General features: G+C 38.4%; 1 protein-coding gene across 1 annotated transcript in view; it reads left to right on the top strand.

The window, feature by feature from the left end:
- The window catches only part of taf3 (TAF3 RNA polymerase II, TATA box binding protein (TBP)-associated facto), a 48221-nt gene that overhangs the window by 16360 nt on the left and 6674 nt on the right, over positions 1 to 25187 (top strand). The window contains exon 3 of the mRNA XM_084406566.1: positions 19395 to 21109. Coding sequence (XP_084262692.1) covers positions 19395 to 21109 — 1715 coding nt within the window. The remainder of the gene's footprint in view (positions 1 to 19394; positions 21110 to 25187) is intronic.

Here is a 25187-nt window from a genome sequence, read left to right as displayed (position 1 = left end):
TCAATCACACAAATCAAACCATTTTTAAGCATGAATTTTAACAAAATCCAACTGAATTGATTCAAAGAATGGTCAAAGAAAATGGACTTACTGTTAGAGAAAATATTTGCATCTCTATTAATGTTTCTTAAAAAAAATTTGGTTTCAGTAAGAGAATAAATGCTGATGAAATAGATTTGTCTATGCGATTCATCAATAAAATGCCAGTTATAACATCCTGAATTAGCCAAATAGGCAATATGAGTAATTATAAACCTCCAGTCTAAAAATATATGTAAACATTTATTAAAAGCATTATTCATAGTGCTAGTGTCAACAATAGTTCACCCTCAAATAAAAGTGTTACGCTCTAAAAGTGTGTTACAGGGGTTCTATTGTGTGTGTGTGTGTGTGTGTTCAGTAATTGGGCACATACACACACACACACAGTGCTGCTGAAGCGTTTAGCGGTGCCAGGGAATTAGTGTGTGTTTATTGTCCTAGCAGAGAGGGAGTCTGGGTAAGCACTTAATGCCACCATAGGAAACAAGAGGTGGATGAGACCAGCATTCTGAAGGAGGGCGGAAAATCACTGCACGCTGCGAGTCAAGGGTGCTTTTACCGAAGCAGAAGAAACATTTACATTATTGATATAGTCTCATTTTCGCACAGTTCAACTTCCTGAATTAATGCGAATCATGATAGTTTATGACATGAGTTATGTCGCGTGATTCTCTGCAGATTATTTAGAATGACGAGCGATTTTTTTATTTATATGAAAATGTGTGTAGGTTTTGTATGGCATTTCAATTATCACTTAAAATTCGTTTGACACGACGTACTGCGGTAATCTCGAACCTATCTCATCTGTTTGAGGTTTTTGCTTTCGAGACGGTTGGTTCCCAGAGTCGTGGAAAACCTGGGAGTATCAGGGAGTTTTAAAATGATTTAGAAAAGTCATGGAAATCAATAACATGAAAAAAGTCGTTACATTTTTGTAGTCAATAAAATAAAATCTATATTTTATGTAACAATACAAATTTATGTATTTTTCATTTCAAAATCGTATTGATTAATCACAAATCAAAAAGTTATATATGATTTAAAGGTGTGGGAACCCTATACATACACACGTTACTAAGACCAAGTAGTTATGCATTCAGTTCAACATTAAAAACTTAACAAAAAAAGACATCATACCAAGTGAAATAATGATTGTGCAGTTTCTCTGTCACTCCATGTCTCATAGTACAGTACAGTAAGTGTCCTCCGCCACCAGCCCTAAAGCTTGTGTTGTGTGATGAGTGACCTACAAAAACTGCTGATGGACATTTTTCCCCATGATGTCACGAGCATCTAAAGACGACACACCTGCCTGTTATTTTGGGTTTCCTGATGTTATATGTCTGCTTGCATCTCTCTCTGGACATGCTCACTTCACATAGGGGTTATTTTTTGCTTGATACCCTTCAAAATAGCCCATATGCAGGACACGACAATACGTTTTTTTTTTTTTTTTGCTGGCCTAGTCGGAAATATGTTGACTGGTACTGCCACGTGCAAACACACACAAATTTTTTTTTAGTAACATTGATGTAGGGCTGTCAAAATGCCATCATTTCAGTTAGGGGGAAAAAAGCTTTTGGCTTGTCTTCTGAGGCCACAAGAGGGCGCAATGAGTGAAATAGCCTATTAGTTCACCGCATAAAATCCTTTATTCAAAGCAATGAAATAACAGAAAGAGGTGCATAACGTTTAAACTAATGTTTATAAATCAAATATAATTTTGTAAATTGCATAAACAGTTATGTACGTAACAACATCATGTATAGTTTAATACAAAGTGCCGAAGCGGCAATCACACAAAGTAGTTTTTTGCGTTTAAAAACACGGAATGCAGTTGAATGGAAAACAAGTAATAAAAACTTAGTGAGTGTTTTAGCGCAATTTTCTCACGTCATGGGATCACAACACTCAAAATTCAATTTTTGAAGCATAAAGGAAAGTTTTTTGATCAAATCTTTTTTTCTAATATTATTGTAAATTTTAGAAGCTATCGATTGCAATTTGTTTCAACTCGATAGCTATTATGGTTGCTGAGAAATTTGCAAAAAACTGAATTTTTTCTGGAATTTCCAGGAAATCCCAAATCTTTTCCTGGATTTTTTTTGTGCGTTCCCGAGATTAGACCTTCCTTAACATAATGCCGAAAACCCGAAGTCTCTAGGTGGTCTGGTTGAGGAGTAGATAGAAGTGCAAGATTGGTGCGCACAGACAGAACGAACAGAAATCATGAGTTAACAATCGCAATTTTGTCCGGTGGAAAATTGCGCTAAAAACTCCCAACAACTTTTTTTTTTTTTTAAGTTGAACTACTTTTTACTCTACAACGCTTTCTAAACGCGCGGCTCGCTGTTGCGAGACGTGAGTGCAACGTGTGTCCATTTAGCGCTTGTTTACATAGAAAACGATGGAAAAGCAGGTTTTGACGAAACAAAGATCTTCACCGCGTCGAGCTTCTTTATTTCTGCCTATATGTTTTGCATCTAGCGCCGCTAGATAGGGTTCAACTGGATAGGCTAACAAATACATTAAAACGCAACAACGACATCATCGCATCTCGTGCGCCAGAGATGCGTTTAAGCGTTAGAATGTGGATTTTTATTTTAAATTCGACGAATATTTTAAATTCGCATTTTAATTTGACAGCCCTACGTTGATGTGTCGGAATATAATGTACGAAATATATTTCTTACTGATGTTTTCTAGACTTTTTTTCTGTGATTTTTGAAAACCTTATCTATGTTAGCTAGCGATCAAGTTTAAGTTTAAATGACGTAATACCACATGACGGAAAAAACATATAACGTAATAATAACGTGTTGACCAGGTTGGGACAGTTCTGTCAACAGGTCTGAAACTCTCTCGTTATTGTCGAGTTTTTCACATATAATTACTCTTTATTAACCATCCAGAGCGTTTTCTTTTGTTAGATAGCTACCTGTTTTGATTTCGTAGCTTCACAAGGCAGTCATAAACTTTCAAATGCCAAGTGCCTCCGGTAGAAGCATCTAGCGATGAAGGAGGTCGACCCTGACCTCGAAATTATGTCTATTTTGAATTTGCACTCAACAAAGTATTGACTTTCACTGTGCCAATATAGGACTGTCATTCAGAATATTGGCAGACTGTAGCAAAAGATAATTACTGGCTAAGGTTTATGTGATATAAATGATCTGTCAGAAGGCAGAATGAGGTAGTTTCTGGTGAGGTGTGTCGGGGCTCCACCGACAGAAAGAACAGTAGCTAGATAACCGCTATCGTTTCTGTAGCGCCGCAGTTACGGCTTCGTCTGTACCTTCATGTGTTATCTTCATATGTAGTGAAATTCTGCATATGTATTATATCAGAGGCTATGATTCTGTTTATGTGAATGAATGTTTTGAGTACGACTATCTTTTTCATTGCAGGTAGTTTGACCTCAGTCATTTTCTAAGTGTAAGATTTGTGACAGACTCTATCTTAAATTGATCCTGTTAAACCTTGATTTAGGTCAGTATGAAACGGCGAACAATTTCACTTTTAATGTGCCGTATTTCTGCTTTATTTTAATCATTATTTACTTAGTTACTCTTAACAATATATTAGAAAGGCTGCATTACCAACAGAAGCAGAAAATGAGTGTTATTACATTTTAATAAATGCTTAGTAGGAGGATTTTCTTTGTTTTCCTGATTTTCAGAATTTTTGCTTTTTCATATCAAAGCTGATATGAAGAGGCTAAACTTTGATTTAAATCTGAATTTAAATGCAAAACTTAAACGGGCCATAAAAATTTTAGAAATATCATTTTTTTCTTATTGAAGTCTATGTGAACAGGTAAAATTTTGCTTTCATTCTTCATTGATCCACCAGTATTGAACATGAATTTAAGACGGCAATGTATATTACCGTACATAAAAACTGACAAATATTCCTGAACTTCTGAAATATTTTCTTTTATGTGAACTTTATTTCTTAATCGATCCGCAAATATTAAACGTGTTTAAGAACGCCTTCTACGTTACCTCACATGAGAGCAGGAGAAATATTTGTGGAATGTTTGTTTTTTAAAGCCAAAATGAATTACATTTATAAAGAAAGCAATGATTTAAAACGGAAGAGGCAGACAGACAGATGGAGAGCGTACAGTGGAGACGGCCGTGGACGGAGAGCGAAAGATTGGATAGGAAGATGGAGTGGAGGGTAAGACGGAGGGGTTGACGACGCGCCTGCAGAATACAAACAGGGTTTTTCCATCTGGAGCGTTTGCCCTCATGGCACCAGCAGAGGCAAGGAAACACAGCTTAGATTAATGCACTGATAGAGGGAGGGAGAGGAAGAGAGGTAGAGCGACTGGATGAGAGACGGGCAGAAAGAGGAGAGTCCAGGATTAATTGAATGACTTCTGGATTGAAACTCGTGATGGACGAGTCTTCGAAATGAAGAACTGAAGAAAAAAACTGAAGCGGCAACATCGAGTAAAATAGCCTCAGCGGTAAACGATTCATATTTGTACGGCCTAAACGCATTCCAAGCGGACCTTATCCCTCACACTTGCATCGACCGCTATGAGATATAAATAGTCAAACCTCATTCATCACTGAATTGGGCGAAACCTAATCCATGTACTCTGTATCTCGCAATGTTATTTAGCTCTGTTACTTACTTGGCTTGTAACAAATGTAGGGAGATGTGGCTAACAGACAGCAATATGCTCATGTGGCATTATCAGCTATCGCTGACTGGGTTTCTCTGCGGCCCGTAGCTCATCGCATTCCAGACACAACGTGATCGACTGCAGTTGAAACGCGAGAGAATCCGATAAACGTGTTCACATCTACTTGCGCTGTAACATACCCTAAGACGTAGCCACATGTGAATCCTAGTCAAGCGGTGCGGATAAATTCTGCATAGAAGATTGCAGTGGGGCTTTTCTCTTCATAGAGTTAGCGTCAACCGGCGTGTTTAGGGATTTAGAGGTCATATTTTATATGGCGTGACAAACCATAAAAAGTTAGCTTTTTTTTATGCAGGTATGCTTTGCATGGAGAAACAAAACTGCATACTTGCCCATCCCATAATGCACTGTGATTGACCCTCCTTTGGTCCACTGAGTTCATATTGAAGCCATGATATCAATTTGAACTCATCATCATTTCAAACAGCATTTTTGTGTTTTTATTTAGTTTTGTTTGTTCTTACCTGTTTGCATTCGTTTATTTGATTGTATTCACTCATTTGTTTGTAATACACATGCTTTTTTCTTTCCTTTTATTACTTGTTTTGCTCTTCTCTGCTTGCCTTTGGCTTTGTTTTTTTGTTTGCTTTACTTCAAGTGCATATTGAAGCTGTTATTTCAATTTCAACTCATTATTGAACTGATAAACATTTTTTGCAAAAATGCAAAAACGACCTAACTTTTGTTTATTCCAAGATAATAACTGGATGCCATTGATACTATCCATAATACGGTCATAACAACAATATGCCATATGACTTTTTAATAAATATTTATCTTGTAATAATACAAAAAAAGGTGCACAGTGCTGTATTTCTTTCAAACAGCTTTTTTTTTGTGTTCTTTCTTTTGTTCTTGCTTTCATTCAGTTGTTTGTTTGTTCGTTCACTCATTTGTTTGGTCCTGGTTTGTTATTGTTTTTTGCCCCCACATGCTTTTGTTTCTTTCCCTTTTTATATCTTGTTTAATTTTTGTCTGCTTGCTTTGTTTGTTTGCTTGCTAATTTTTTCGTTTGCTTGCTATTTTTTGTTTGCTTGTCCTTTCTTTCTTTCTTTCTTTCTTTCTTTCTTTCTTTCTTTCTTTCTTTCTTTCTTTCTTTCTTTCTTTCTTTCTTTCTTTCTTTCAGTGTTTTCTCTGTTACACTCTGCAGTATCAGGAGTATAGTTCTGTATCAGATGTTATATCACGCTGTAATTCTGTTGTTGATAAAGTGTTTGGCCCTGTGCGTGTTGTGCTGCTGTTATCATGAATCACACAAGCACTTGAGAGCGTGTGTGTGTGTGTGCGTGTGTGCGTGTGTGTGTGTGTGTGTGTGTGTGTGTTTTATCACTGATCAGAGTGAGGTCTTCTAGGCCATGTGTTGCTTTATATTTCATCATCTTAGGCTTCTTATCTTCTGTTGGCTCCACATAACCAAGCCCCTAATTCTGTTTTACCACTGACATACACACAAATACACCACCTGCAGAAGCGCACATGGATCCATGTTATGAGTGATGAGAGAAAAGGGATCGAATGATCACTGTCTTTGGCAAATATTTCATCTCAGTGTTAGAAGATGATTTTCACTGAAATGTCCACTGCTGTTATATTGATCAGCACTCAAATAGATGACATAACTGTGATGTTTCTCTCTGAGGAATACACTTGCATAGACACACAAACATGGACACAAAGTTCCCAGACACAGTCTGGCCCTGCGTTGACCTGTGTTGCGGCGTTTATCTAATAACATAATTTAAGGGATTTCCTGAGCGGGTTGAGGAGTGCAAATCCCTACACACACACACACACACACACACACACACACACACACACACACACACACACACACACACACACACACACACACACACACACACATGAATTTCTCTCTGTATATTGTACTTTGTCCTGAATGACATGTAGAAAGTGTTGGGCTGTAATCAAATTATCGGTGTGTGTTTATGGAGATCTATGTGTATGTGTCGGTTAATTTGAGTCAGTTAAAGAATTATAGCTAGTTCTGACCAAAAAACTCTATTTAAGTGTAACATTACACACACACACACACACACACACACACACACACAAACATGTTTTCTTAATTAATTATCTAAACGAGGGCGTACCATATACTTCTATCTATCTATCTATCTATCTATCTATCATCTGTCTATATAACTATCTGTTTTGTTATTAATTTATACACATTGAATCCCCAAATTTATGTAAGGCATTTAAAAAAAGATATCATTTTTAAGGGCACTCTTAAAGAAACACACTTATTCATTGTCATATTTTATATGCACTTTACTTACTGTATAGGTGCACTTTACACACCGACTTTACTCACAAATAAAACATAATTGAATCAGAACAAAACTTCATTTTCAGACTTTTCCCTTTGCTCCTTTCTTAACACACGCACAAGCACACAATACACCCTCACCAGTGCGCCGTCCTTCCCAAAGTTCCCATCTTTCTCCCTGGGAGTTTCCTGTGGTCGTCCTGAGCCTAGCAGCTGATTGGTCAGCTCCGGCGACGGTTTAATCACGGGGATGGGTGTTTTTTGGGAGTCTTGTAATGACTTCCGATTTTCTCAGGGAGGAAGCGAAATGTAAATTAAGCAATTATGTATCTTAACGAGGGTAACACGGTATTTATAGACCTTAATAACCTTAAGTGGGCCGGTTTGGAAGCTCGTCAAGGGAATTAATGCAGTCTAAACAGCCGGCTCTCCTGTTTGACTTGGAGTGGCTCCCTCCACATGTCTGCTGTCGCACAGAAAAATGAAAATGAGTTTTACAGTCAACCCTAGTGTTGGGTGCACAACACATACTAGAGCTCTTTGTGCTTATTTTTGTCTTTGTACTCCTAACTCTGTAAGAAATTGGTCAAAGTAATAAAACAAAGTTATAGTGTTGAGCCTTGGAGCACATGTGGGCTTCACAAGTTCAAGTCTGGATTGTTACATTTCTCTATCCTGTTCCCCCCGCTAAGCATTATTTTATTTTATTTTTTATAGTACATTATTAATATGTAAATAGGCTTGACAAAATGTCTTGTTTTGACCAATAACAGTGTAGGAAATATATTAAAATTTCTCAACATAGTAAACAATATCACAACAAATATTTATTGTAAAAAACAACAACAAATGAACTTGTCAAACTAATTGGGTTCTGGAAAACCACAGTGACCCATACTTGGTTATGACCTTGTTCTCACAAGGCCACCGCAAAATATCTGAGAATATATATATATTTTTTACTCAGTGTCACTGTTCTGCACCAAAAAGAAAAGTTCAGAAGGCTGATTTGACATTTGAAGTGAACTGGAACAGAGCAAGTGACTTCTGCGGTGAAATATTTGGACTGCACAATTGCAGACGGCAGCACAAACGTATTTTTGTAGGAGTAAGCACACAGTCTTTTTTTTAAGTCAGCCCCTCATCTTAAATGCACTTTTAATATATTGGGGTTTTTAGATTGAGTTGCGTGTGTCTCAAGTGGTAGGCAAGTTTGGGATTATATTCCTCCCATATTGAGAATGAGAAGCTTTATTTTACCGCCTGCCCAGCAGTTTCCGCAGTTTTAAAAAATAAAAACAAATTGGAAAAATTAAAGTAATCTTAATACGCCGAGATGAGACCAAGGCACATTTGAATATGTTTCCTGTTGTGTTTGGGGAAATAAGAGACCCTCTTGCTTTCTTCTTTTAGTATTATTATTGTTTTTATTTTTATGTAGTGAAAGTTTAAGTTTAAACCTCATGACTGTGTCAAGGTCAATAAGTTTCTTTAAATATCTGATCATTTGACCCACATTGTATTCGAGAAAATTTTGCTTGATAGTTAAACTATTAAAAATGTGTATAAAAATGTTATACATTTGACCAAAACCACATCAAACTAATATGAATACAGAGTGTATTTATAATAATTTGGGATTTGCCCATTTTGATTTATTTCGATATAGCCTTGGGCAATTTTCTTGGAAAATAGGCCTATAAGAGTTGAACTCCCATTTTAACGTCTCTCGCTTAGTTAAATGAGGCTTCAAGTTGCATATGAGAGAATTCACCTGAACGAGGACGTGAAGGTGTGTGTCCGGTTGTCGCTGTTGTGTGTGATTTGGTGTGTCCGTAATTCACCTGTGTGTGTCGAGACTGATACACTCCGGCACCAAGTGGAATTTGTCTTGGTGCCATTCTGTCGAATTTCTCCTCTCTTTTTTTTTTTTATTTGTATTTTTTTCGTACGGGCGTGAGGAATCCTGGCCCTCTCTATCACAAAGAGATGCAAATCTCTCTCTCTCTCTCTCACTCTCTCAGTCTTCTGCCGTCGTTCAGCCGTTACGGGAAGGGCAGACTGCTGGCGCCGAGCTGTTTGGGCTCTCTTCAGTACACACACACACTTGTACACGCACACTACGGCGTCACACAACATACCAACACACAACGTTATGCACATGCATGAACTTTGTGTGGCATTTCACCCGTTATTAATGAATTCAAATATATAAATATGCCACACACACACACACGCATAAATTCGACTACACATGCATTAGATGCATCCATTTAGTCTAAATGAGGCGTATTGTTGTGTTGCACTGGCCGTTTAAGAAACAGACGAATGTTCAAGACTTTGGTCCCACAACCCTCATGCGGGTCCCTTCCACTAGGCGGTCGACCCCCTCTGTCTTTCTTTCCTTTTCTCTGCTGTTTCTTCTTTTCCTTGTAGTTCACCGAAGGGTGAAAAGTTCATAGACTGAGAGGCGGTCAACTCAGGTAGACATCAGGGCGGTGTACTGTCTATGCAAACTCATCCTGAACCGGAAACATTTTCCCCTAAAATTTCCATCGTGCGTTGCGCTTAAAACCAGTTCGACCTAGCTGTGCATCAGAATGTGGTGGGGAAACTGGAGGTTACATTTTGTGACATCCTTCCTCATGTTCAAATTTCATGGTCAGTTTCTGAGAAGATAACTCTGTGTTGTATTTTTGTACCTTATTTCTCAAAAGCTCGAGAAACCGCACGTCCGCATTGCGTGTTTGGACGTCAATCACGGGTTGGATGTTCCGAGCAAAAGAAAAAGAGATGAGCGTAAATCGCCCGGTCACTTTTTAGCTCCTTTATTTACCTACCAGAAACTTTTGGAAAAGTTTATTTGACTGCTTCCATAAAAAAAGTAATGTACAGTGTTTATTGACTTGAAGTGCCGATTATTTATTCTGGCTAATTTGAAGCAGCGGTCTCCTCTCCCCGTTCCTCCGTCTCTCCCTTCGTGTTTTTCGGATAACCCCGGGCAGCGGTAAAGGAGTGGAGTCAGATGAAAGATTAAATAAATAAATAAAGCGCTTTGGATAACATTCCCCTCCGATTGACCTGACCCTGTGACCTGAGAGACACTCACAAAAAGGTCACGACCTGGCCACAGGAATGTTCATTTTGAATTGCACTTATAAATACCCTTGTCTAGCGACAACTTCAGAGTATGAATGTTTTATAATCCAGAATTATAATATAATATTAATATTTACATGATATATACAGTCAGTGCAAAGATTGTATTGACTTCTGGATGTTCAAACCTAAAACGTTTGTCAGATGCCATTTAAAGAATTATATAATTTTTTGTCAAAAACATGCTTATAAAAGTTCTTAAGTTCTTTGATCATACTATATATATATATATATATATATATATATATATATATATATATATATACAATTGACTTAAAGATATATATATATATATATATATATATATATATATATATATATGAACTATATTTGTATGTATGTGTATATATATGTGTGTGTGTGTGTGTGTGTATATATATATATATATATATATATATATATACAGTACTGTGCAAAAGTCTTAGGCATGTTAATATCCCCCCCCCCCCCCCCCCCAAATGGTTTTAAGTCAGTTATTTATATCTTTTGCTGTAGTGTGTCAGTAGGAAATATCAGTTTACATTTCCAAACATTCTTTTTGCCATTAATTGTAATAATCCAGTGAGATTTCTGTATGCAAAAGGAGTCTGACAACAGCCGGTATGATCTGATCTCATCATCGAGTCCGTCTCTGATTACATGAAGAAACAGAAATATATATAATTATTAAATATATATATTGAATGATCAAAGAACTTAACATATATTTAAGTTCTTAAGTTATCTTATAGCTTAAGTCAGTCGGATATACTTGTGTATATATGTATATATATATATGTGTATATGTATATGTATATGTATGTATGTGTGTGTATATATATATATATATATATGTATATGTATATGTATGTATGTGTGTGTATATATATATATATATATATATATATATATATATCTTATAACTTAAGTGTATATAATGTATATATGTATATATATATGTATATGTATATATATGTGTATATGTGTGTGTGTATATATATATATATATATATATATATATATATATATATATATATATAGCTGCCTGTTGCAAAATTAGATGGACAAATTAAAACAATAACTAAAAAAAAGAAATTTATATTTAATTGGTCATTTTTTTAGCCTCTGATATTATTCCTAGGTAGAATTTCATTTTTTTTTTATGATTTTCACAAAATTAGCATTCATTTTGAGCAGTTAAAACATAAGACATTATAAAAAGTAAACTATATAAAAAAAATGTTGGGCTATGTTTTGATGACCTTATCTAAGATTGCATGGCTTATTTCCTGTCAAACTAAACATCTGTAAGTGGGCATGATTTAAATGATAGTACAGATTTGAAACGGCACCGTAACAGTTTTACTTTTACCTTGTGCAGGAACTTGTGCTTTTGGTTGACCGTGCCGTGCCGTCTGAATGTGCTTTGCATGATGGCTCCGTCTCTCTATGTTGGAAATGTAGTGTATCTGGATTCTTTCCACATCACACTCACACAAATATAAGATAACTATTGTAGAACATTTTTGATGTGCGACAGATTAGCCCATTGTCATTCTCAAAGAATTTCAGTTGTTTATGAGGAAACTTGTACCCTACATGTTTTTAAATTTGCATAAATGTTTACATTTAAATAAAATGTCGATGTAACTTTATTGTAAGGAGTTTAAAAATAATGTTGTGCGAATTGGATTTTTATCCTAATCAACAAAAAATTTTTTTTTTTTTTTGATGCTATAGAATTACAGTAGCCAACATTTAAAGTGGATTAAAAAAGTTAATCAAAGTTGTCCTAAGACAAGAACGGGTATTGTTCAAAATTCATGTATAACTTTGAGGAAAGGTTTTGATCCACTTCAAATGTTGATTACTGTAGTTTTTTTTAATATGCATTTCGTTCACAATATACAGATTAACATCTAAATTTGTATGAATTGTTTATTTGATTAAACCGAGGATGCACTCAGTATGTGTAATAGTAATGTAAAATCAATGATAAATGTTAATTCAAAAATGCTACTGAAAGCAGTGATATTTTCTAGAAAAACTATTCACGATTTTTTTACTTCAAGCTGAATTTCAAAATATGTACATTTTACACCGTGTAGATTACAAACCATGCATCATAGCGAATGCAAATTCTAAACGTGCATTTTGGAAATATCTCTCTGTGGCAGTGGCGAGTTCACTGCGTTAATGTATGTATAAGCATATATCAGTTCTGCGGTAGCGAGAGTTCATCAGAACCAGCAGCAGGTCGCCGTTACTGATCTGCACGGGAACAAAGTCAACTCAGCTAGGCGCTGCACTGCAACGCTCCTTATCTGTTTATGTGATGGACTTTTTCAAACGCAAACATTTTCTTTAGATGCGCTGGGAACACACAGACCCCGATAGGCATCGGACGCAGTCTAATTGCTTCAGATAGCAGCGTGTTATTAGCATTAAAACCGAACACAGGAGCAAAAAAGCTTTCCTGACTTCAGCATCGCTGATGAACAGAGAGTCTCCCGTTTCTAACAGTATTAAACCTGGAAACAATTCAAATGCACTAAGATGCAGTTTTTTGTTAAATTCATACCCCCGATTTGACCGCCTAATAGTTTTCTTGTGTACAAAACCATTTATTGTGTGTGTCACACAAGTTTGTGTGTGTGGAAAGTACTTTTTAACCCTGCTTTTGACCCTTCTCTGACATGCTTTGCATGGGTGTGTGTGTGTGTGTGTGTGGAGTGCTGGTTTCAGATGTGCGTTCTTGCCAAGGCGTCTGAGTTGCTCAGACTCCCAGGACAATACCCAAAACACCCCCCTCCACCCCTCCGCGAGCTGGCTCGGGGGCATTCCTCCACCGGTTCACTGGCAAGGCTCAAGTGGGTTCCGTTTTTTCAAGCGCTCTAATTGCTGAAAGACATAATTGTCGAGGACTTTGAAGTAAAAGTCAATTTGCCATAAGTCCACCACTAAATGTTCAACTGGACTGTTTTTTCTTCTTCCCCTCAGCGCTGCCTGCTTGCCAGCGAACTTGTTCTGATGTATCGATAACGGCAACTTTAAGACCTGTTTATTTAACAAGGCCAAAATATCAAGCTCTTTTTGTTGTCGTTAGCCGAACGGCGCTACGCGTTTGCGATCGCGCTTAATAGAATAATGGCATCCGGCAAGGACGGGCGTTTGTTTTGCAAGTTTTCTGCACGCCGATGAGTTCAAGGCAGGTGACCCGGCGTCGTGCAGCCACTGTCTCGTGTTTTTCAATGACTAATATGGGTGATGACAGGGTTATGGGAAGTGTAACAGGTACTGACACAATACCTCCATGCTCTGCCTCTCAATACAACTCAAATTAGTCACCCCTCACACGTTAAACCTGTACACCTATGCGTGTGGTGTGCATGTGTGTGTACGTGCTCGCTTCCGTGTGTTGTGTGCGCGACAGGCTTCATCCGTCAGTGTTTATTGTTTACTGTACTCCTGGTGGCGCCAGGGCTAGGGAAAACAGAAGCCTTAAAAACACTTTGTTTTGGGGAACGGCGAAATTCTGCGGTTTTCTAATCGCAAAAGGCGATCAGGGCCCCTGATCTGTGTATCGGCTGAGGGAGGGGAGGGGAGCGTTGCTCAACTGAAGTTCCATGTATGGCAGTGAGAACATGTGGGCGCACCAGTCTGTCTGTCTCCAGCGCTCTCCTGAAAGAGAGAACGAAAGAAAGACTTTCAGTGAAAGACAGCGAGTCACAACGACGGACAAAAGACCTTACGCCACAATAAAGCGAGAGGTGGCTGTTGTTTGATTTCCCAGCAGGCCTATATTCCAAAATAGCACTCCAGTGTTGGGGGGGGGGGGGGATGCGTGTTAACAAATATACATCCTCTGTCAAATGATTTGTTGATGACCGTCATTGGATCCAAACTCAAAATATTTTTTTAAATAAGATTCACATTCAGAAATGTCTAGTAAATTTCACTAATGATTCTGAGAAACGGCAAGCAACATTTTGAATTAACCATGAAAATAGTTTTGAAATAGTATTTCTTAAAATGTACTCCAACAAATTTTTTTATTTTTTTTTTAAAATGATCTTTACAGGGTGAGGGTAGTATAAAAATATTCAGGGCATCTTTTCCACTTTGTTTTTCAGTGTGTATATATATATATATATATATTACTCACCCTCTTGTCGTTCAAATCTTAAAAGTCTCCGGTTTGGAACAACATGAGGGTGAATAAATTATGACTGAATTTTCATTTTTGAGTGAACTATAGCTTTAGGTAACTTTTAAGTGAGCGTTAGATGACGACAATGTAACGACAAATCACTGAATTGGCGTTTTCAAGTATTGATACAATAAAGCAGATAGTTTGAAAGAACTAACTAAGGGTGCAAGACTACCCTAGTGTTGCAGTCTTTAGGAACTTTATTGCCAAATCAAGTGTTTGAAAAACAAAGTATTCGATACCCTATTTTTTTTGTCCATGCAGGCGCAAAATATCATTACTGTGTATTTACCATTGATTGAAAGAGTTATTGTGTCAAATGAGACTTATATCACTACGGTAGAGACGGGTGCAGTCAGAGAAAAGAAATGTACAAATCAACCACTTCACTTTAATCATGCGTTGATGGACTCCTGTCCAAGTGTGTAAATTAATTCCAAATGAACCTTTTTTTTTTCTTTTTTTTTTACTCAAAGCACACAATGTACACTATTGGCATGAAAGCCCAATAAAACGTTCTTTTCTTATAGGAAAAGCAATAATTGATTTGACATTTCCTGCCACTTCAAAGGCTCTGAGCCCTGTAGGCATGGTACTAAATTACTGGAGAAAGAAGATTTGCTATTAGCCGAGTGTTAAGTGTTCACCACTGTCTTACTCTTTTCGCTTTACCATTTTTACCTCAACATGCTTGTGTGTCCATGAAAAGAAAGAGAATGTGGGTTTCGCATTGAAGATAGTTACATTTTGCTGCCACAAAGAACCTGTGTGTTTATCAGTAAACTTTTGTGTTTCTGTGTCTTTCTGCACACCTGTTTTGCATGGTTTTTTTTTTTTTTTTCTGGATGGAAAAACTGTTCTCTGTTTTTAGGCAAACCAGCATCAAGGATGAATTTTGATGTGTAAATACATTTTTACTGCCTTTATCATTGTATGTATGTGTGCATTTCCTAAAGTTAGTTTTCACTTTGAATTAAATTTTTTATTTGTAGTTACAACAGTAGATTATTGCTAGACAGAATGACAGTATAACGATAGAAATGTCGTCTTGTACAAGTTTTGCTATATTGTTTATATCGTAGCTTATATATTTTGTGGCTACATTTACACAAAAAAGTTTATTTTTAAATTATTTTTGCAGTTGCCAAACAATAACACAACTTCCGATTATTGTACAAATAAAATGATGCGAGCTCACGTGTGCGTATATCAGCTATTTTAGAACAGATTCCACTTAATCAGAAATTTGTTCAGAATTATTATGTCTATTAGTTTGACTTTTTTTAGGCTTTTGTTGGCTCAAGTGTTGTTTTTTGCTAAAGCCTGCCTTAATTCATGTATTTATTTATCATGAATAGTCATTATTTAAGTTTATGTATATCAGGTAAAAAAAAAAAAAAAAATTATTCACAGAATTATACAAAAATATATAACATAAATTATACTATAACAATAAATGATCATATAAAATGTGCATATTAAATAATCCTGTTCTTTATAATTCTATGAATGAAAATAAATGTGTATAGCCTACATATACATGCATACATTTATAAATATATATATAAAATATAATATAAATTTCAAATAAAATATAATTTAGGTGACACAACACACGATTATAAAATTGATCATATTGTGACTGGTTATACTGCCCTCTCCTACAGCAGATTCATGTACACTTTGATACATGCTATTATTGAAGTTCTCTTTATATTTTGCTCGAGTCTATGTTAGACCTACTCTTGCATGTTAACCCAAGCAAAGCTGGATCTCCACACTCACAGATAAACGGTGTGTGTTGTGATTAGGGTACTAGGCAGGGCCCTGCAGTGAGCGCGGCAGCCACAGAACGAGAGAGAAGCTGCTCTTATCTCAGGCAATTAATCAGAGAGACTCATATTGCGGGACAATTATTCAAAGCTTATTCTTGAATAACTTACAGCCGGAAGCGTGCAAGAAGTTTCCCCTGCTGGACGTGAAGGTCGTGAGAGCAAGGAGACGCTGCAGGACAGAAGCCCGGCGGTACATTTGTGTGTGTTTAAGATAGATACTGCAGACAAGGTCAAAGTCATGGCAAACTCTACTTCTGTTTCCATTTATTTCACACCAGGCCGGTTTTCCCTTTATTAAATCGCTCGTCTTACGCACCGTGTTTAGGGTTAATTAGGGATGCATCAATACAGAAAGTTACGCTGATTACAAATATGATGGCTGATATTATAAGTCAATACTGTTTTAATTTATTTAAAGAACCTTCACACTATACTTCAATCTGTAATTTCAACACTACAAATAAAATCAGCCATCAAATCAATATATTGTACAGTAGAAATAATTGATAACTGCCTAATAATGGTTGAAACCTGGCATATAAGAGTATATTGTTTGAAAAGCCCTGATTGTGCTTGATTAGAATTTTTTTTTTTTTTTTTATTATTATTTATAATATGATAACCTACCAGTATAAGATAAGCTGTTTTAGGAATCTTTGTGTGGTGTAGATGATTCCTCTATTAAACACTTCTACAGGTTGAATTTTTGTATTTATACGCTCTCAGATGTTAGTAATTGTCCCGCACAGAGGCTGTGTGGAATTGGAACATTAAACGCATCTTATCTCGTCTCGTTTAGCCCGCTTCTCGCGCTCTGCATTGATTGGAGCCCCCAATAAATGAGTTGCCTTTAATTGCAGTAGGCCTTAATCCAACTTTTCCTTTTTAAAGTACCACAGAGGGAGGGGTGGGGGAGATTTTAATGAAAGTGATATGAGTCAAACCCCCCCCCCCCATTACCATACCTAACTATTTGTGTGTATCAGTATGAGAAAGCTGGTTAGTTGCATCAGGCATTGGACTCAGTAAATTGACAGCTCTCTCTCTCTTCTCATTCACTCTCTTTCTTATCTATCCATTTTAATTACTTCACAATGTGTGTGTAAGCTTGTTTTCATTCCCATGTACCATTTTTGGCGCAGTGGCTTTCTCCCGTTATCACTCCCTGTCTTTAGTCTTATTCGCATTTGTAAGTGACACAATCAATTAAGCGCCGTGTGTTTATGTGTGCAAGTGTACAAATCCGTGCTTTTCTTCGGCAGTGCCAAATGAAATGGGAAGGAGTGGGGGGTTGATTTTTGATATCAGATGAAAGAGAAACTGGTTGCAAGTGAAAACGGAGCCGTTTCTCTGCTGGACGAACGAGTAGAGGCCTGACGTCTGAAAATTATCACACGCATTTTCAGATATCTCTCATTTCAATCCCTTCCATGAGCACTGGTTTCAAACACGCTGATTTTCATATGTAATGGTGTAATGATGTAATTTTCTTATTTGAAGCATTACAGGCACAAATGCAGGTGTACTGAGAACTATTAGATATATTAGATAAACTATTATTTAACTTATTATTGGCAAACAATGAAAAGTAGGTCGGTTTAAACACATCCAATTACTGTGTTCACTCTACCAAATTTGTCTGAGTTTAAAAAAAATTGCAATAAATGTAAAAAAAAAATTACCTGCCATACCGTTGTGACACCAGTAAATGACAATAGGAACTTTCTACAGAATGGCAAGAAGACACATGTATATAATTGTTTCACTTTCTCACTTTTCACTTGAAAATTCACAGCATTCGTCAAGCTATACCTTGTTAGTTATTGAAAATTTATTGAAAAAAAAAAAAGAGGCAAACCACTTTGGTCCTCCTAAGTGAGTGATGAGCTAAAGTCAAACTTAATTTTCAACACTGTCACTTTAGTTTTCGATTTTTTTCCATTTTTGACCTCATGAGGTGGACAACCAACATTTTCTGAAGGTTAAGCACCTATTTTCACCTGCCATTTGGTAAAAGAAAAATGACTTCATTTTTAAGAGTTTCAGTCCCCATTTTGTACCTTGTTCGTGGAAACGTCCAATTGTATGAGAGAAAAGAGAGAGTACTTCTATTCCAAGAAGAAAAGAAACGGAGGATAGAGCCATAAAATGCAAATATCACCCATGCTCCTTTTCCTTTTTTTCCATACAAATTAAATGTCAGCGTTGTGAAATACTGTCACTTTACTTCACGCTGAGGAGGTGATGACAAATCCATATTCTTCCTTTAAATAAAAATTCTTATTACGGCGCTGGCGCGGTAATCACGCCGGCACAAAGCCTTCCCGTGATTAACGATAGCAATTTATTGTGCAAAAGGGCCGAGAAGAGGGAGAGCGACCGACGCAGAAGAGACATCATCTTTATCATAATTCGTATCATAAATAACCGGCCACAGCCAATCAGAGAGCAGCCGGCGTGTCATTCCCAAATAACCTTTGATAACTATTACAATTCCACCGGCCGGAAGAAAGCCTAAAGTCACAATGTTATCTTATCCCCATTCTGCGCTTATAGAATACAACAATATTACCATATAGATTACACTATTTATAATAGAGGGTGTCAGAGGGCTCTGCCTGCACTTCCTGTCATCCATTGTGATGCAGAGAGTTGCAGTAGCCAGATTACCACTGGTTAACTGGTATCACACCACCCTAGTGTGTGTGTGTGTGTGTGTGTGTGTTTGGAGTGCTTGGAGACATTAAAAAAGTTTGATTTAACCAGAGATTGCTTCCGCACTTGGATGTGGGTCTGATTTTGTGTGTGTGTATCTTGTTCGCTGTGTTGATCTGCTGTGTAATCAGGTGTGGATTATTTTGATCTTTTGCTCTGATATCCGCCCTCTATTCCACCGTGAAATGTTCCCTCTCAGTTAATATTGCTCATTTTCACCTTTCTGACTTTGTCTTATTTTTTTCCCTCAATGTTCTTATTGAATAATTAAATAAGGTGTGCAATTTGTGCTGTGTTGATTGTGGTGCATGTGAGCTTTCAGTCTGATTTTCATCATATCTTGGTCCTGTTTCTCAGCTCTTGATTCTTGCATTTTGGATATACTGGTTGCATTTGATTTATTTTAAACTTGTGATATTGATTTTTTTTTATATTTCTCTCTGGCAGATGAGGAAGAGGAGGAACCGGTTCCTGCAGATATGGGCACCTCTGCCGAGGCCATGCAGGTCTCCTTGGGTGAGGAAGAGGATGGTGAGGAAGAGGAGAATGATGAGAACTGGCTTAGTCGACATGGCGGACAGAGTCCCAGACCTGAGGGTTTATTGCCTGCCGCCAAGAGACCCCGCCTAAGCACCAAACCTGGCGTCAGCCCTGAATGGAGTTACGAACCACGGGAACCCCTCAGTTCCCTCAACTCCCAACACATGCCCCATTCTCCCTCCCCTCCCCTCTCCCCCGAATTACCCAGACCTCCCGTGGCACCTCCTACACCTGGACACAAGCCCAAACTGCCCTCGCCCTCTCCTGCACGGCAGAAGAACAAATCACCCAAAAGAGGGGGTTGCTCTGCACCCACTGGTATATTGGGCCGAGCGCTTGCGTTGACCCCACCCAAGACCAATCAGAAGGCTGGGAAGAGATCACCCGGTAGGCCCAAAAGCCCCCGTAGCCCACGGCCAAGTCCTGCCCATGTGGGTGCAGCTGGGCGTGGTTGGCCCGTACCTCTCGGAGATGATAGTTCTCGCGATGGCCAGTTCAGAGGTCTTGATACAGGAGACGAGGATATTGAGAACTCTATTGCTGCTGTGATTGCTCGCGCTTGTGCGGGTGGAGATGGCACATCAGACCCATTTGCTTATGACTCGGACTCAGACAGTGAGGGGACAAATCCTCCAAAACCTGCACCCAAACCTGCACTTACACTTAGCTATGTCAAACCTCCACAAGTTCTCCCCGGAAAACATCCGCTTCCGCCAGTTCCCCTACATCTCAATCCACCCAACCGCTGGACGATGGATGACTCTATAGACGAGGTCATTCGAAAGGCCAATCAGGGTCAAAAGCCAATTCAAGTCCCAAGTCCTTCACCTCCAGAGCCCACTTACCTGTCGTCCCCACCTGACTCGCCTCCTACACCGCCACCACCTCTCAAACCACCCCAGGAACGAAAAGACCCAGTTACCGCTACTCTTCTGAAGAAAAAACTCAAGAAGGACATCAGGGCCAAGTTGAAGAAGAAAGACAAGGAGCGACTCAAGGAGAAGGGCAAGGAGAAAGGAAAGAACAAGGACAAAAATAAGGAGAAGAAGAGGGAAAAGGAGCGAGGGCAGGTAGAGGAGAACAAGATCGCCTGGCCGGAGCTATCGCTCGTAGTTGGAGGTGAAGAGCGGAGAGACGGCCTTGGCGGGAAGAAAGAAAAGGACAAACACAAGGACAAGAAGAAAGATAAAGAGAAAAGTAAGAAAGAGAAAGAGAAACGAGACAAGGGTAAGGAGCGAGGCAAGGAGGAGAAGAGGATATCTCAAGGAACCAAAGACGTCGCCGCTGCCGCTACCGCCACCAGCCCACTGTTCAGCCCCCAGTCCTGCTTACGAATCCCATCAATGTTGCCCCCTTTGCCACCAATACTTCCTGATAAATTGTTCCTGAACACCAAGGATACCAAGAGCAAAGACAAAGACAAGAAGAAGGACAAGAAAGAGAAGAAGAAGAAAAAAGAGAAAGAGAAAGATAGAGAGAAGGAGCGTGAAAAAGAACGGGAGAAGGAACGGGCAAGGGAGAAGGAGCGAGATAAAGAGGAGAAGAAGAAAGACAAAGAGAAGAAAGAAAAGACGAAGGAAAAGGAAAAAGACAAGCCAAAACTTGAGAAACAAAGTTTAATGGTAAGATGGTCTCATACTGTGTTGGGAAAGCTACTTTTGAACAGTCAAGCTGCCCTCTTACAGTTACACTACTTATACTAAAAGCTACACTACAATCTTTTAAAAATAGCGTGCTACATTACAACATTTATTAATTATAAGACTAGAAAACGCCCCAGTTGATATAACGGAAAGTAAAAGCCTACCCAAACTAATTGGTTCACTTAAAATGAATCTGACTTTTCGATGCTGAATATGACAGAGGGTAAATTTTATGAGAACATGTTTGTTTGTTTGTTTGTTGCATGAAATATGTGACACAAAACTTTAAAAAGCATACTATACTTTTTGTTGGTAAAAAAGCTAATCATTCTACTGAAAACTATAGTCAACATGAAATGATCTTGATGAAAAAAGTGACAAAATATTCAACGAGAACAAGGGGTACGTGTACACAACTTTGCGTCATGTTCTCAGTTTTTCATACTCAACTGTGATGTAATTATCATTGAACACCATACACCAACTACATAAGGCTGCATGGACCATTCATAAATTTCCAAATGAATTCAATATGACTATCAGGTACAACATCAATAATGCAAGACACATGGGAATCATACAGATAGATTTACTAGCAGGCCTCATTGTGTGTGTGTGTATCTTTCTGTCTCCTTGTGTGTGTACCTTTGAGATCAGAGGTAGATCGCTGAGCTACATTTACATTTCCGTCTTTTCCGGTCGATTTGTCCCTGGAATCCTGCTCCTTGCATGGAGCCCCTGTGCACACACACATACACATACACAATAGACTATCAATCTGTGTGCAAATCAAACAAGGGATAAAACACCTCAAAGCCTCTGTTTACCCAATTCATATCCCATTTTAGAGTGTGTATATGTATGTGTGTCTGCAAAAGAGCTTGAACGAAAGAGTGTGTTAGTTCTTCTTTATCAAACTCATCCTCCAATCGCTTTTCACTGTCCAATGACAGTGATAATGTATGTACACCACATCAGAGCAGCTTGAATTGATTTGGACTGCTGCAGAATTCCATTTTTCCTGCTTTCTGTCTCTTTTTCTTGCGTTACCTGAATCCCTGACCCCCGCTCTCTCTTTTTCTCTCCATCTTTTTCTCTGTCTCCTGCTGCCACTGGGAGATGGGATTGAGAAAGTGATTTCTGTCGTTCTCCACCTGCTTAAATCTTTCCATCACTTTAATTTTTTGCAAGGCTGCTTTGCTGCCATCCAGGAGAAAAGAAAAAGAGACAAGAGAGTGAGAGGAAAGAGGAAAAAGAGAGAGGGAGAGAGCTGAGGGGGTGGGGGGGAGGGGGGTTATCAGTCGTTGGCCTGAGGTATGTGTGCAAGGGACTTAAATCCGTAGAGATTAGCAGAAAAATGCCGTCGGTAGCAGTAAGGGGCTTTACGCCACTGGTTGTATTAGTTCAGGTGAAAAGAGTATTGCGTTTACATAAAACCGGACAAATCCAGACACAATGCCAATGCTGTGGGACCACAATGCAATCTGCTATCTCTGGACCTTAACCACAACATCCAGCGCTGTTTCCTGAGAACTGCTGCGGAACTACTGCCACCGAACACTGAAATACAGAAATTGAGAGAGAATGATGGTGGAGAGAGAGAAGAGATGGGGGGAAAAAGAGGAGACAAATGATACAATAGAGAGAGATGGAAAAAAGCAAAAGAGATTATGCCATTTTTTTCTTGCAGTCTTTACTTAGTCCTTAGTTGCTCACTTGAAAACAAGAAGTCAAAATGAAATGGTTTTTGCAGCCTACTTCAGATGTGTTTCTGATTGAAACAGCATATTCAGTTGAATGAAAAACACAGTAAAAGAAAACATAGGGCAGGACTTCTATTTACTGTAAATTATTGGATCATTGAAAATAGTCTCTATATGACACGTGGTTAGTGAAAGCGATGCCAGCCAAAAAGTAAAGGTGTTCAGAGGTACAATATGTTATTGTTATATGAACAACCAGTCAGCTGATTTCAGTCTCAAAAGCCTTAGGCCCTGTTTACACCTGGTATTAAGATGTGTTTTGGTCGAACGGATCACAAGTGGACAACGTTAAATACAGGTGTAAACGGAGTCTAATATGTTTTGAGCTTGTCCACTTTCGAGCACTTTCGACCGGATTGCAAGACGGGATTTAAACTTTGTTGGCTGGAGACCCAAGTTTGATTTTAAGACGAAAAATGTACCAAGCGCAATGTTCTCTCACCGTTCCTGATTCCCAACACTCACAGCGTTCGGCATTCTCTTGCTGCTATCAGAGCAGAAACAAAAGCTGCTGCTTACCGTATGTTTATCCGTTGTCTCTGGGCGCGTTCATATGTAAATTGCGCAAGCTTATATTGTCCATTAGATCGAAAGATCTGAAAAAAAAATGATACATTTATCCGCACATAGACCCTCCCCTTGAAGACATCAGAACAGAAGTGGTTAAAAATGGACAAAAGAGAAGGGTTAAAATACCAGGTGTAAATGTGTCTTCCTCTGCTTGTGATCCGATCGACTAAAATGCATCTTAATACCAGGTGTAAACAGGGCCTTAGACTGTGTGTCTACACCACAGAGGTGTAAAGACTGCTTGAAAACCATACTCGACAAGTCACAGACAGTAAACTTGTGCCCCGGTCTATTTCTGATCTCTTTCTGATTATAAATGGATTTGTACTGTTCAATTTGGCATGTCCAGTGTAGACGGTGTCAAGCTGTGTTGGCATGGCAAAATATTATGCAATAACATTCGCCCCCCCCCAATGTAAACACGGTATTAAGGTACACATTAATAATAAAAAGCCAACATGTCACTAATTTCATCTAGTCTAATTCGAAATGATCCAAGTACCAACAAGTCAAGAACTTCTCTAATCAATTCATTTAAAAAATAACCTGCTCAACTGTTTAAGGAACCAAATGTTGTAAATAAGAACTAGTTCCCAACCCTATCAGTAAGGAAGGGTATTCCGTGATTGCCAAGATATACTCCGTGCTTCTGCGTTTGCCCTTGGCCAGTTGCATAAACGTAGCCATAATGTGTCTAAAGAACTAATATGACCAACTAGCAGTTAGCCAAGGGGAAATCAGTCTTACTTTCTGGTATCAGATTAGACCAATCTATGTTTTTATGTAACTGATTAAAAAACGTTATGAACAGTCTTAAAAAAAAAAAAAAAAAAAAGACTAGTTAACTTGCAAGACTAGTTTTAGCAGTTTTTGCAACTGCCCCCTGATCTTGAAGACATTCCAAGGATAACATGAATGCCATAACTACATAAAATATTTTTGAAATGCAGTGATTGAGGTCATTGGTATGAACAGTAAAGGTAAGTGGTGAACACTGGCCTTACATTTACCTCTTGGTTTAGACAGTTTACTTTAAATATTGTCAATGAAATCTATGAATTTTGATTTAGGTTCCTCTCTGTAACCTGAGCAGTATCTCTAAACTCCACCCCTATTGAACACTGACTCTTACTGACTCTTTGCTAAACGACACAAAAAGGACCTTTGTATCCTATTTAATTGTATTGTGCTTAATAATATTATACTCTTGTAAAATTTCAAGAGTTCCTTTTTCACTTTTTCGTTATCGCTTCCTTAGCTCATAGCGCTTTTTAAAGAGCTACGCTGATCTCCGGGTCACGCTAGCTACAGCACTTTACATCCATTTAGAAGCTGATTAATCAATTTGCGCGATCCCGCAGCCATTTATGTCGGGTGCGCGTGCGGTGCGTGTTTGAATGAGCGGGCCTAATCGTGATAGGAGTAGGTTAAGTAGGACGGGGCACTTTTAGGGAGAAAGACATTGCTGCCACCTCCTCAACCACTTAAAGACTAATTAACATAAGCAGATAGTACTATCTCGTCCTGCTATTGTGGGTCACCCTGAGTGTGCACACACGTTTGCTCTTACAGACGCACACACACACACACACATACATGGGCCTTATCGTCAAGACACACGGCCTTGGCTCCTTCCTTAGGGAGGTTGAGAGGTCTGTACTTGCTTCTGTTTTGGATGGCGGTTCCCCCTTTGCCCTACTGTGGTTAGAAAACACAGGTACCAT

Source organism: Rutilus rutilus, assembly GCF_951802725.1.
Source record: "Rutilus rutilus genome assembly, chromosome: 4".
Lineage (NCBI taxonomy): Eukaryota > Metazoa > Chordata > Actinopteri > Cypriniformes > Leuciscidae > Rutilus > Rutilus rutilus.
Note: the sequence above shows the minus strand (reverse complement) of the source record. Positions and strands in the feature narration are given on the sequence as shown.